Source organism: Patiria miniata, unplaced genomic scaffold (genome assembly GCF_015706575.1).
Source record: "Patiria miniata isolate m_02_andy unplaced genomic scaffold, ASM1570657v1 HiC_scaffold_1, whole genome shotgun sequence".
Classification (NCBI taxonomy): Eukaryota; Metazoa; Echinodermata; class Asteroidea; order Valvatida; family Asterinidae; genus Patiria; species Patiria miniata.
The window spans coordinates 31,854,128-31,867,078 of NW_024037047.1; the positions used below are offsets into that span (position 1 = coordinate 31,854,128).

The following is a 12,951-nucleotide window of genomic DNA, read 5'->3' on the forward strand; positions in this document are numbered from 1 at the left end:
TAGAAACACCAAAATCAGCTCACTCTAATCATATTGTCTTTATTTAATAAATAAATAATTTGGAAGGCTAATCATCCTTACTCGCAGCTGAGAAGCTGAATTGTAAAGGATGCGGCTACAATGTGATCGAGCCGTAGGCATGTAAAGGCGCCTTTGGCAGCCAGCCACATCGACCCATATCATGACCACGGAGCACAGCCTGAGAACAAAAGTGTTTATTTTGCGGAGGGAGGAAAACCTGACATGCCCGAGGGCCCGGAGAAAAACCCTCGTGACACAGCAGAGAACCAATGCACAGCTTTACTCCCATATGGCATATAGAATGTCGGACACTTCGCCCCATTTCCACGTCGCCCCATGTCACGTCGCCCCTAACCACTTCGCCCCATCCCCACTTCGCCCCATTCCCACATCGCCCCATCCCCACTTCGCCCCATTCCCACTTCGCCCCATTCCCACTTCGCCCCATTCCCACTTCGCCCCATTCCCACTTCGCTCCATTTCCACTTCGCCCCATCCCCACTTCGCCCCAGCCGTTACATGTAAAAAAAAAAATCATCTATTTTATTGGCTTAAAAAAACAATTTCAACAGATTCACTAATTGCTAACCAACGGAAAGAATTAGCCCATCACCAAATGAACAATTCATAACCAACCTCTCAAGCTAGGCTCTCCCCTACCGAGAAAAAAGCTTGAAGTAAAAGATCCAACTTTGTTCCCAACCCGGCTATACCAACCCGTCTCCCACTTATCTGAGAACGACAATACCTTTGACATCCTAATTTCACTCTTGGAGGAACCAATCTCATCTAAATGAAGTTGTAAGTGTCACATATCAGACAAATTTTGACGGAACATTTTCCTTAAGGCAGCGAGTTCCTTTTTTGAATCCAGCGGCTGATGATTTTATTCACAAGCCAGTAGGAGAGGCGTCTCTGAATGGGATAGAGCCATCATTTCTCTCATCTGTGTCTCGAGCACCTCATCAGAGAGTTTGTATTTTTCCTAAGTTTCTAGAATTGGGAGCATTTATTATCTGGGGTCTTTGGCAGTTTATTTGGTCTGCACCCTCAGCCTTCACCTTTTTCATATTACATGGGGCGAAGTGGGGATGGGGCGAAGTGGGGATGGGGCGAAGTGGGGATGGGGCGAAGTGGGGATGGGGCGAAGCGGGGATGGGGCGAAGTGGGGATGGGGCGAAGCGGAGATGGGGCGATGTGGGGATGGGGCGAAGTGGGGATGGGGCGAAGTGGTTAGGGGCGAAGTGACATGGGGCGACGTGGAAATGGGGCGAAGCGTCCGACACCCGGCATATATGGTCAGCAGCCGGGAATTCGAACCAGGGCCACAGTGTTGAGAGGCGAGCACTTTACGCACAAGCCACCCATGCCACCCTATAGATATGGACTCAACATGGTTATATTTACACATTTGTTACTTACAAATAAAGAGAAAAGTAAACAACATAAATTATTAGTTTCTGACACCCAATTTCAGAAACAGCTCTCACGAAAAGACATTTCTACTCACCCCAAGTATACTCTCTTGTCATGTCTGAACTTCCTGTTAGTCATGTCTCCATGGTCACGGATGATCTTACGCACATGCTCAGGGGGCATGTCTTCCTTCTGCGCATCGACAAATCCAAACTTTCTCTTCTCGGCATAACGCTTGGATTGCAACTGCTGCCATTTTCGAGCTATTCATGAGAAACCAAAACAAAAGAACAAAGTTCTCTTTGTTTTACATAGCACAGTCCCGACCCTGCCTGTTGACCCTTTACTCTAAGGCCCCCACCCCCCAAAAAAGTCTGCTGTTTCTGGTCTGCGTAAGCATCACCTAAGCCATGCACGTCGACAAAATTTTAAAAGTTTATTTTAAAATGTTAGATGATGTCTCAAAACCGCCAAACTCACTTGTTTGACTGGAATCCTGCTGCTGGATAATTTTAACGTGTTTTTAGATGGGGTTACGATCGAGTATAAGCTTTATGTGGCCTCTCTTTTGCACAAAATTTAGTCGGGCACCATTTGCAATGTAATTTTGTTATTGTGTGTCTATGAGCCAGACTGAGGGAGCAATGGTTGTGTATCTGGAACCTGTAAATGCTTTTTAATTAGCACAATATATAAGGGAGCAGTAATGACCAGCCTGGCAGCACATGCATGTTGTCCATGTCGCTGTATGGCCCGAAGTTACCGTTTTCTCTGATTTTTGTCTAGGCTATCCAAATTTCCCAAAGAAAGTTCGTGTCGGTCGAGATCTTAAGTGCGTCACTGCACCACTCTTGCGGCAAGCTCCATACCGGAAACCGAAGAGTTTTTTTTTGGCCCAACGTTACCAAATCGATCCTCTAAAATCTTCTTTGCAAAATGAAGGATTTTGTAGGATTGAGGCTACAAGGCAAAAATATGTGGCTGGTTAACTAGCCATAACTCACAGATACGTTCACAGGAAAATAACATCAGCATGTACACATGTTTGAAAAGTTTAAAGATATAGTGCATCATTTGTAATTTGCGCATTTTGTTCGTTTGAAGCAACAATAGTGTTGAAAATCTAAAGAGGGATACTGAACAACTAACCTGATGAAGTTTCAGCTAAGCTTCAGCTGTATATTCCGAGAAAAACAGCATTTTAGGATCTCAATTTCAAATCAAAAGTTGCTGAATCACGTTTTGAATTGTTTTGAATTGCAGCTATACGCGATGTCGCTCACTGATCCGACGAATTATAGCAACCGCGCGCGCGTGTGCGTCGTGCCAATGCTTGCGCGCGCTGCGCCGAATAACAAAACGAACTACTAATTTAAATTGTCCTACGATGCGTCTTAAGACGCACTGTTGGAAAGGCCTTCTTTCGTTGATTACTTCAAAATGATAGCTTGCCAGAAAGATTAATTTCACAGGGAGTTTAGTCCACTTACTATCTTTCAACCAAGTATGTTTTTGAACAATAATATGCCATTTACTTTTTTGGATGGCTGCAAATGATGGACTGTAGCTTTAATAGGACAATACACTACAAAGAAATCACATGTACATTTGTACACATATTTTAATTGTCCAGTTCCTTTGAGTATCTACATGTATATTGCACAAATCTCAATAATATCTTAAGTTACCTTTTTCTTGGAGTTTGTCCTCTGTCATGTAGCTTGGTACTTCCTGAGGCACTACACTTGGTTGAGGTGGGTAGGTCCCTGGAGGGGCTAAAGGGTAGCCACCTACAAGGGCTGCCATCTTGAAATATGGCAATCACCTATTTTGGGTAAAAAAGGTACAGTGAAATCTTGATAAGTCATATCTCAAGGGAATGGATAAAAATTTCAAGATTTCAGAGTTTCGAGTTATGCAAAAGTTCCAACTTCTTCCAAGATCATGGCTCAAAGTTTCAGTCACTCGCGTTATTTGGCTGGCGCATTCTTTTAATATTGATTTAGATGATGTATTTTTTCAATCACAATTTAACATTTTGCTCAGATTGTATATTTTTCTCACCTAAAAGTGTCAGCTCTATGGATAATTATTACAATAAACCAAACTATGTAACTTAGTGTAGCAAATCTTTATTTCTTGTCGTTTGTTGATGTCTGGTCTGTAGTGATCGCACAATTCGTGAGCAACACGCTCAGCTGTGATTTCCAGATGTGTGGTCACGTGACCAGTCTGATTTGATTGATAGAGGGCACGCTATCGTTGCAAGCTGTAGTGATCAAGCTAACCCGAAGCTAGGCGTGCATTTCAAACTTTCTTTAATTTTGTTGGTATTAACCCACTATGATTTTGCATGCGTTTGGTGACATGTTTATCTCTCTAAACTAAACAAATGTTGCATTCTGACGCCACCTTTTACAGCACAATTGCAGAATACCCCGCCACTCAATCTATCCACCTAGTAGCCGGCTACGGAGTCACGGTTGATTGCCCTCAATAAAAGTTCTCAGCACTACTTGTATGTACTATGCGTCATGCTCCACTGCACTCCCACTACGTATCCGTGTAGCCGCCAACAGGGTAGTTGGTTTGGACTTAAACATTTTTCAGCAACTCCCATTCCTTTTGTGTTGCTTCGTTCTCAAATAATGGGGACCCACTCAGTATCCGCCTAGCTGGCAATGGACTTGAATTGTTTCTTTTCCAGTGATTCCAACCAGGTGGCCAGAGATTTTACACAAATTAGGGGTGTATTTTTTTGAGTGGCAGGGTATTCTGCAATTACTCCCCTTTTTCATCATGTATCATCACAATGAAAGTCAGTCATTGCAAAAAAGTTTTAAAGAAAACATGAATCTGGGACTGAAATGAGTGAGAAACATGTCAAGTTTTACGTGTCAAAAATACGTGCACTCGACTCTCCATTGAATTTGATGTGCGCACTTGCACAGTCGCAGTTGAAATAGCGAAAAAGGCTTATTTTGGTGGATATTATTACTTTCAATGCATATGATTCTGGAAAGGATGTAGCCCCACTAGTGTGGTAACGCCAGTATCACAACTCCAGCAGTACCACTTATCATAATTTATGCCGTGAACAGTACAGCGTCATCAAACTTATAAATTATGTACATCGTCGGTCCGCGCGTGATCGTCGTGTGCATGTCCTTAGACCCACCAGCACGGCCGGTCACGCGTACATGTACATTGTACATGCCAAGGGTTCCGTACGTAATTGTACCGGGTGTAACATGTACAATGTTACGACTCGGCCATAATTGCCGTACACGCGACCTTCGATACCTCCTCCACCTCCGCAATGGGTGCGGTACTGTATCTATTACTTGTTTTATAGCTGCATGGGTTAAAACCATTGATCTCCATTAGTAAGTCTTGCTAATGGAGATCAATGTAATGGAGACCAATAGTTAAAACACAGAGCAAGTCGAGAACTGTGCCCGGTTATCTTTATAATCATTGTAGGAAGTTTTGAATTAATTAAATCAAATCGAATCGAAAAAAAGCAACAACAAAACAGGCCCAATATTTTTTCCGTTAAAGCACAAAACACAATTTGCGTGGGTTGATTTTTTTTTCGTTCGATGTCTCATTCAAAAGTGAATAAAAACAAATTTGTTGGAGTGATCGAAGAGAGCACAGACAGTGCATCTTGAAGTTGAAGCGTAAGTATAATCATGGAGCTATGGTATAATGCTCTGTGAAAGAGTGCAGCTACCACCCCGGAAGTACTAATTAAAAACCGCGGAGATTTTTCGTAAGGGGACATTTTTTTTCAACGACAGAAATAAGATTTTGATATTACAGATTCAAATCCATTAATTCAAAATAAATTCTTTATTCAATAGCTTTTAATTTTTATTAAAATATTAACAAGGTTTCTGTAAACATGGTAAGTTGTATGGTTGTCAAAAGGAAAAGAGTAAAAATAAACAAACTAAATAACAATTAATGCAAGCATTAATAAATGCAATCTTTTTTGTCAATTCTCACATGTCATGCATGTCATGCATGTGTGCTTGGCACGTTTCACCATGTTCACGAATCACGACATGCACGAAGGTAGCCCCATAATGTGGCCAGTTTACTGGACTGCCTCCGTAAACATAGGCCACACAGCCACCATCTTGGAAACTGACTCGACGAAATAAAAAAAAAAAAATTCGGTGATTTCCACATTGCGACTTCAAACCCAGTTCATTTATGCTTTAAAAATACACTTACCCTCTTAATAACAAAATTAGAACCTGCTGCCAGTGTCAGTTGCCCAGCTGCTGCATAATTTACGACATTTTCTGGACCATTCTTGGCAACTTGGTCCAACCGTGGAGCTATCTCCATGGTCCAACTGAACAATGCCCTCGCGCAGATCGTTCACCTGTCAATCACGCGTGCAGGACGCACGCCGCAGGCCCAGTGGTAGTCCGGTTCCAAGACCAAAAGATTCTGACTATTCCTAGGATGGAATAGTCAGAATCTTTTGGTCTGGGAACCGGACTACCACTGGGCCTGCGGCGTGCGTCCTGCACGCGTGATTGACAGGTGAACGATCTGCGCGAGGGCATTGTTCAGTTGGACCATGGAGATAGCTCCACGGTTGGACCAAGTTGCCAAGAATGGTCCAGAAAATGTCGTAAATTACGCAGCAGCTGGGCAACTGACACTGGCAGCAGGTTCTAATTTTGTTATTAAGAGGGTAAGTGTATTTTTAATGCATAAATGAACTGGGTTTGAAGTCGCAATGTGGAAATCACCAAATTTTTTTTTTTAAATTTCGTCGAGTCAGTTTCCAAGATGGTGGCTGTGTGGCCTATGTTTACGGAGGCAGTCCAGTAAACTGGCCACATTATGGGGCTAGCACGAAGGTGAACATCAATGTTTAGGTGTCGGAAAAGCACGGCTTTCATACTGTTCAATCAAAACTTCAGTTTGGCGTTTACAAAACGTATAAACTTCGTCAATGAATCCAGTCTGTTCTTCCCTACTTGACATCAACTAAACACCTTCAAATGCATAAATATTAATCTAGCAATAAACACTAACACAAAATCATTTCAAAAAAGCTCTTTGTAATTAGGAGAAAACCTGGAAAATTAAGTGTTACCTCGTGCACAGCATCAACGAGTTACAAAATTCACGCGTTTGTACAGCCGGTATGGTTTCAGCCGCGTGCGTTTGCTAAGCTAGATGTTAGGTCAGTCCGGCGCTCGCGCATGACAAGGGGCGTTCACCAGACTATTTCTTTACCAATTGTGACGTCATGATTCGGTTTAGTCTCCTCTCGGGCTGGGTGAGCGACTGAAAAGAGACTACACCTTTATTTATGTTTTGTGTTGTCGTTTTGGAGATTGCTGGCAGCACTGGTTTCCTACTTCCAAAACACAGTTTCAACAGGTATATACGGCTGGGGCATAGTACCAGTGAATATAGGACCAGAATTTTTGCATGGCATTTTGGAGTGGCGGTTCTTGACGAAGTGGACCGAATTTTATCCTAAAAAATGTGCAGTAAAATGATGAAGGTTAGTTGATTTTGTTCAGTGTTACATTTAGATATGAATAGACTTTGATTTTCTTTCATTAAAATATGATATTAGCACATTATTACTAGGCCCTAGCTCTTGACAAGAGCTAGAGAGTAGAGTCTTGTATTTTGTAATGTTATATCATGTATATGGTTATTTTTTTCTTAACCCAAAATCAGGATTTTTTTTCGCAGTGGATTTTGAATTAATTTAATAAAATATACCAATTACCATGAATATAGTCGTGTTCCCTAACATGGCGCACTTCGAAGCATACCTGACTTTCCTCGCGTAGTGTTGCCAAACCTCTTTGTTGACAAACGTCAAATTCATGCAGTAAAATACTGGTACTTTTACTTTAATAATGCTTGCTATTTAACCTCTGTGAACAATTTCGGTTTCATAAAATTTAATCCGAAATTCAAAAACGGTGGCGTCCGGAAATTGGGCACAAATAGGCGGAGTGTTCCCTAACGTGGCGCACTTGAATAAATCTTGGAAAATTCCAAATTAACACTTAAGACTTTCTGTAAACTTGATAAATTCTTATAAATAATTGTTATCTCTACTTACATACCCAGCCAGATGTTTGTCAGAAAATTATTTTCTCATTTTTCAGGGCATTTTCAAAGGGTTCACTTTGCACTTGAAAATAAAATCGGAAAATCACGCCAAAATAATGTTTCCTTCTGAATTTGTTACGGGTAAATAAACTCGCGATTTATGATCAGGAGTGTTTAGAACTTGATGACATTTCACTTTTTGTGAAATTTCAGTTAAAACTTTTGCTCTAGGTAGGCACTACAGGCAAAAAATCAAAGTGCGCCACGTTAGGGGCCGCGCCACGTTAGGGTACATCAACAATACAGTCGTTTTCCTTGTTTTGGATTTTTACTTTTTCGGGGAAAATGCATTTTGTAAAATAAAAATTTAACTTTCTTGACACACAAATAACTTGCCATCTTTATGGCATCCAAATAAGCCTACAATTTACAAAGGAAATTCCATTACTTTAGTACCCGTCATATCATACGCGATTTTCAGAATGTCAGACAACTCGACCATGTCGATCATTGAGACAACTCGACTCAGGACAACTCACCAGTTGAGATAACTCAACCATTGAGACAACACGACCATTAAGACAACTTGACCGTTGAGACAACTCAACTCGAGCCAACTTGACCATTGAGCATGTTGAGACAATGGAATCAAGACAACACAATCACATTTGATTTATCCAAAACCTTCTTATATCCACACCCGTCCCAAGTGCCATTGAATGGGATAGCGTATAAATGTGCACGTTCCGCGTCCTTTTGCATATCATGTAATTGGACAATATTTCCCAAGTTGTGTTGATGCGATTCTATCGCAGTAGGTTAATTGTCAATTGTTCTCAGACCTTTTTCTTAAAAAAAAAAATCCTCCAAAGAAAAAGAAAATTACATGTTAGGCCTACATACAAATCTGTTACCTGTTTCTATTTACAGATGGTGAAGAAGCGAGAGTAGATCTCTCAGACAAACACCAAACCTTCTCATAAAAAAAGGGGGAACAACTAAACATGGCTGCCCCCGTCCATGTCCAGCTTCGCAACGCAGAGAGCTCCATCTTGTTCATGCAGCAGGAGCATGCTAAGACGCTGCAGGGGCTGCACCAGGAGCTGCAGAAACTCCAGAAGAAGTGTGCCGAGTTGACCTTTGAACTGGCCATGAAGGGCGATGCTCCAGACCAAGGTGAAAATTGTGATCAAGAGTCTGGCCCGGTTCATACTTCACGGGAAAGCAAGCTCGAAGCAAAAATTCATGTCAACAGCGATGGACCTGCTTTGAACATATTGTTGGCGTCTCAAATTCTGCTTCGCTTTCACTTTCGCAGGAAGTATGAACCAGGCTTTACACTGTAGTTTGTGTGATATATACCTTGCGTTTCCCAAAAGGCATTTTGCACTTGGATGTACAGTACAGTAGTAGACAAAAATACCTTGGATTCATGCACATGATGCATGTTGTTGATTCCCAGAATGTGATTGTGAAGTCTCAGTGTTGTAGTCAAGTTTTCCAAAAGTCTGGTTCGAATCCATCTGCTGGTCATGTTGTTTCCTTGGGCAAGCCACTTCACCCCATCTTCCGCTGTGAGCGGGTCACTGACAGATATTTCCGGCCTCGCTCCCTGCATGTTTTTCTTTCATCCATTCCTAATAGCGCAAAACTTTTGCGTGTACACTCAGCCTCCGGCGCGAACTGGTTAAAAAGTAGCCCCAATGAATAGCACCATTCAGTTTCAAATGATTTCTGTGTTTTTTGGTCTACCTTGGAAAGCACCACCGGATGTAAGATATGCCCCCCCCCCCCTCCCTCCCATTTCTAGTCACATCTTACATTTGACATGTACTTTGTGTTTTTTGTTTTTTTCTGCAGAATTATACGTGAAGAAACAGAAGGCGCTAGAGGCCCAGCTTCAGGAGAAAACTGCAGAATATGCAGAAGCCAAGAAAGAACTCGAGAAGCGGGATTCCAGAGTCAGCTCCCTAGAGCAGCAGGTGAAGACCCAAGAGCACCAACACCAAAATGAGATCAAGCATTACAAGCACCAAGCCTCGGTCATGACCAGTGAGTTAGAGCAGCGCTCCAGCAGCATTGCCTACCTGACGACCCAGCTACACCAGCTGAAGTTACGGCATCGGTCGCGGAGCAAGGACGAAGCAGCGTTGGCTGACGAGAGAATCAGCAGCCCAGCTCCGCCCAAGGACAAGCCGCACCATGTGCGCCGGCACAAAGTCCGAACTAGCTCCATTGGGCTGGAGGGTTTGAAAGCCCCTCTGCGGGCAATCCACCCGGCCGGCTTGGACAACAGCGATTTGCTGGACTACGCATCATATGTGGCGGATACAGCAGCCACACCACAGTACATCGTCAGGACTCGTCGATCGGGCTCGGCAGGCCCACGCCGGCACAGCTCTACGACGCACTCCAGAACGGACATCCTAGATCTTCAACCTTTCCTGGCCAAGAACGCGAACTGCGGCCCAGAGATGCGGCCTACACCCCCACCAATCTTGCCCCCGATTCCTCCCAGCGAGGACAGGAACCGAAACATTTTAGACAAGCGCAACATCTTCTCTAAGCGAAGCATTCACAGGTCCAATCCGGAGTTTGACCAGAGTCTGACAGCGGCGATGGAGACACTGGCCGTTGAAAAGGTCTGCTCAGGAGAGAAAGACTTGCGACAAATAGAGCAGTCTAAATCAGACTGATTTCCTGGTTTGTGGTTTTCTGAAGTGTGCCATTTTTCATTCACAGAATCAAACACAATTTGAAATTCTTTTGAAATGCCGAAATGATTGTGCAGTTAAATTTTTAAGTTGTTTTTACATTTTATAAATTATAATTTCATTTTAAGTGTGCATTACAAAAAAACTCTTAAGGCATACTGACAGATATCAACAATAGTTAATATAATATTAACAAAAATGTAATATAATGTAATACATTACAAACAAAAATACTGAGGTTGAAGTGTACAATTGCTGATTGGTACTTGCATATGTACATATTGATCTACATGATCAATGTGTATGTACATGTAACTTCATTGGTGTCCCCTAAATTGGTCAAAAATGCCGGTATGGTTTTAAAAACACCTACTATCTAAGACAAAAGTCAAACATATTTGTCTAGTGACAAGTTCCAGTTTTTCCCTCTTCGGTTACATTTGGAATTTTGTTCCCTCATTAAGTACGCACTTGTACGATTAGGTTTGACATCAACTTCTTTTTATAAAAATATAAATGCTCCAGGCAGGGGGAAAAAAATAAGTTGAATCCATATCATGAGAGGAAAAAAGATAGAATATTGCTTAAATCTAAGGTTAGACAAGGCAAGTAGCCAATCAGTTTTGGAAAACAAGCATGATGGAATTGTTACAAGATAAGTTTGCGGTAGCACCATGTGAATTAATCTCTTTTGTGAGTATACTCACAAAAGAGATTTATTCACATGGTGCTACCGCAAACTTATCTTGTCTTAGTATCTTTCCACCATGCAAACTTTCAAATCTCATGATGGAATTGATCAAATTGAGAGAGAATCTTACCAGGCAAACAATCATATATATACGTGTAAATCACAACAACAAACAACATTGGTTTGCTTAATAGTACGGATAAGCGTAGAAATGGTAGAGGGGCCTCAAACATTATAATGTTTAAAAGATAATATAACTCACAGCATCGAACATGTTATTGCTTGTGGCTCCTCTATGCTTCCATAAATTAACCCTAACGTGCCTGAATCCATCAAAATCCACACCCCTGTTTTGGAGTATTTCGACGGATTCGGGATACCTCCTTATTGAAAACATGGGGATTTTGATGGATTCAGGATTGTAAGCCTAGCGGTACTGCAGGATTTTGGCGGATTCAGGATACTTTCTAGTGAAACTGCTCAAGGGGTTAGGGTAAAGTTGTCTTGGTTGAAACTTGGAAATTGTAATTCTTGCAACATCTTTCCTCCCGCCTTTCTTTGATCAACAACATGTGTGTGAAAGGAAAAATACATTGTACTAAACATATTTAGGAGGTACATGTATAAAGTTCATTTATTGTTAACCCTAACCGCCCTGAATCCTCCAAAATCCTTTTTACAAATTGTAGGAATTTGCAGGATTGAGGTTACATGGCAAAAGTGCGTTGCTGAGTACGCACTGTGTCAAGGTCTTAGGCTGGACCTTGTGTTGTTTATGCTCAGCCGTGCATAAATTTAGTCCTTGATTATACTTGACATCCTCCGCACTGCTCCAGGATGTCACTGCCTTTGCCTCAGCCTATTGACAGACATAGCCGGAGGACTTTGCAGGATTCAGGCAGTGGTCACCCCTCCATGGACCATATTCAAGAAATAACGGAGGAATTTGCAGGATTGAGGCTATATGCTATTTTTCCATGAGGCCAATTGGAGGATTTTGCAGGACTGAGGCTACATCCTAGCAAAAAGGCCTAGGGAGTTAGGGCTAGTAGGTTAACACGATATCATTCTCTGATTTTTTGTGACAGCCTACATGTAGGCCTACCTGTACTTTGCACCATCATCCTGAAAAAAAAAATCGGTAACATTTAAATAATTTAATTTAATTTAATCATGTAAAAATTGTATTACAATTGGAGGATTCAGGACTGTTAGGGTTAATCAAACTTGTTTACAAAGCAATCAAGTGATAAATTTCAGGGAATTATATCAGAAAAAAATGTACATGTACTGCACACCCCCCCCCCCCCCCCAAGAACAAATTCCTGTCCCTTCTTGTCTTGGCACATTGCCAAATGGTAATAAAAACATGTTACCATGGTTACCCATACTGTACGGAATTGATGCTTGGCAACCGTGGTTCATCATGGCTGGTATTCTGATTAGGAGAATAATTGAGTGATCATGCAGGGGCCAATATTTGGACTACATTGTTTCCCTATAACGTAGTCAAGTACACGTATGTACATGTATGTTATACATGTAACTAGCTAGTTCATCATACGATAGTTCATTTACAATTAATGGCCATCGAAAGGGAGGATCTCATCAGTGATGGCCACTGTACAGTGTGTGACACTAGGGACATTTGTGTTTAATTCATGCCACAATAGACAGCAGTGTATCGACATGTTCCTTACAGACTATAAGTTATGCAGACACAACATGTCAGCTGTTTCCTTCTACTACATCTCATACTGCAAGGAAACATGCAGTGGAAATTCAGTTCATTGTGTTTTCATGCACATTACTATGTGTTGCAACAATACATACAAAAACTTAATACTTGTTCTCATTGTAAGTGACAAGAAAGTGGTAATTTTTCAATTATTAGCAAATCCTTTCGTCAATACATGTATTATGTAAGCATGGTAAGAGGGCGATATTTTGCTTTTGTCACGTAAAGGTACTCCTTGTCAAAAGTTTATACAATAGTCCCTCGAA

General features: G+C 41.6%; 2 protein-coding genes across 4 annotated transcripts in view; one reads left to right on the forward strand and one right to left on the reverse strand.

The window, feature by feature from the left end:
* LOC119728905 (pre-mRNA-processing-splicing factor 8) overlaps positions 1-6,693 on the reverse strand; it is a 68,721-nt gene extending 62,028 nt beyond the window's left edge. For both annotated transcript variants that reach the window (XM_038201347.1, XM_038201338.1), the window contains exons 1-3: positions 6,560-6,693; positions 3,126-3,262; positions 1,532-1,700 (exon numbers count right to left, since the gene is read on the reverse strand). In XM_038201347.1, coding sequence (XP_038057275.1) covers positions 1,532-1,700; positions 3,126-3,243 — 287 coding nt within the window. In that variant the 5' untranslated portion in view covers positions 3,244-3,262; positions 6,560-6,693. The remainder of the gene's footprint in view (positions 1-1,531; positions 1,701-3,125; positions 3,263-6,559) is intronic.
* Positions 6,694-6,854: 161 nt separating this feature from the next.
* On the forward strand, positions 6,855-11,215 carry LOC119728919 (coiled-coil domain-containing protein 92-like). 2 transcript variants are annotated; one of them, XM_038201361.1, is made up of 3 exons: positions 6,855-6,976; positions 8,473-8,718; positions 9,400-11,215. In XM_038201361.1, exons 2-3 carry the CDS (start codon positions 8,547-8,549, stop codon positions 10,236-10,238), a joined length of 1,011 nt encoding a protein of 336 aa, XP_038057289.1. In that variant the 5' UTR covers positions 6,855-6,976; positions 8,473-8,546; the 3' UTR covers positions 10,239-11,215. The 2 variants fall into 2 exon arrangements, with proteins under 2 accessions (XP_038057289.1, XP_038057296.1); XM_038201368.1 differs by having other exon boundaries at positions 6,858-6,976; positions 9,403-11,215.
* The last annotated feature ends 1,736 nt before the right edge of the window (positions 11,216-12,951 follow it).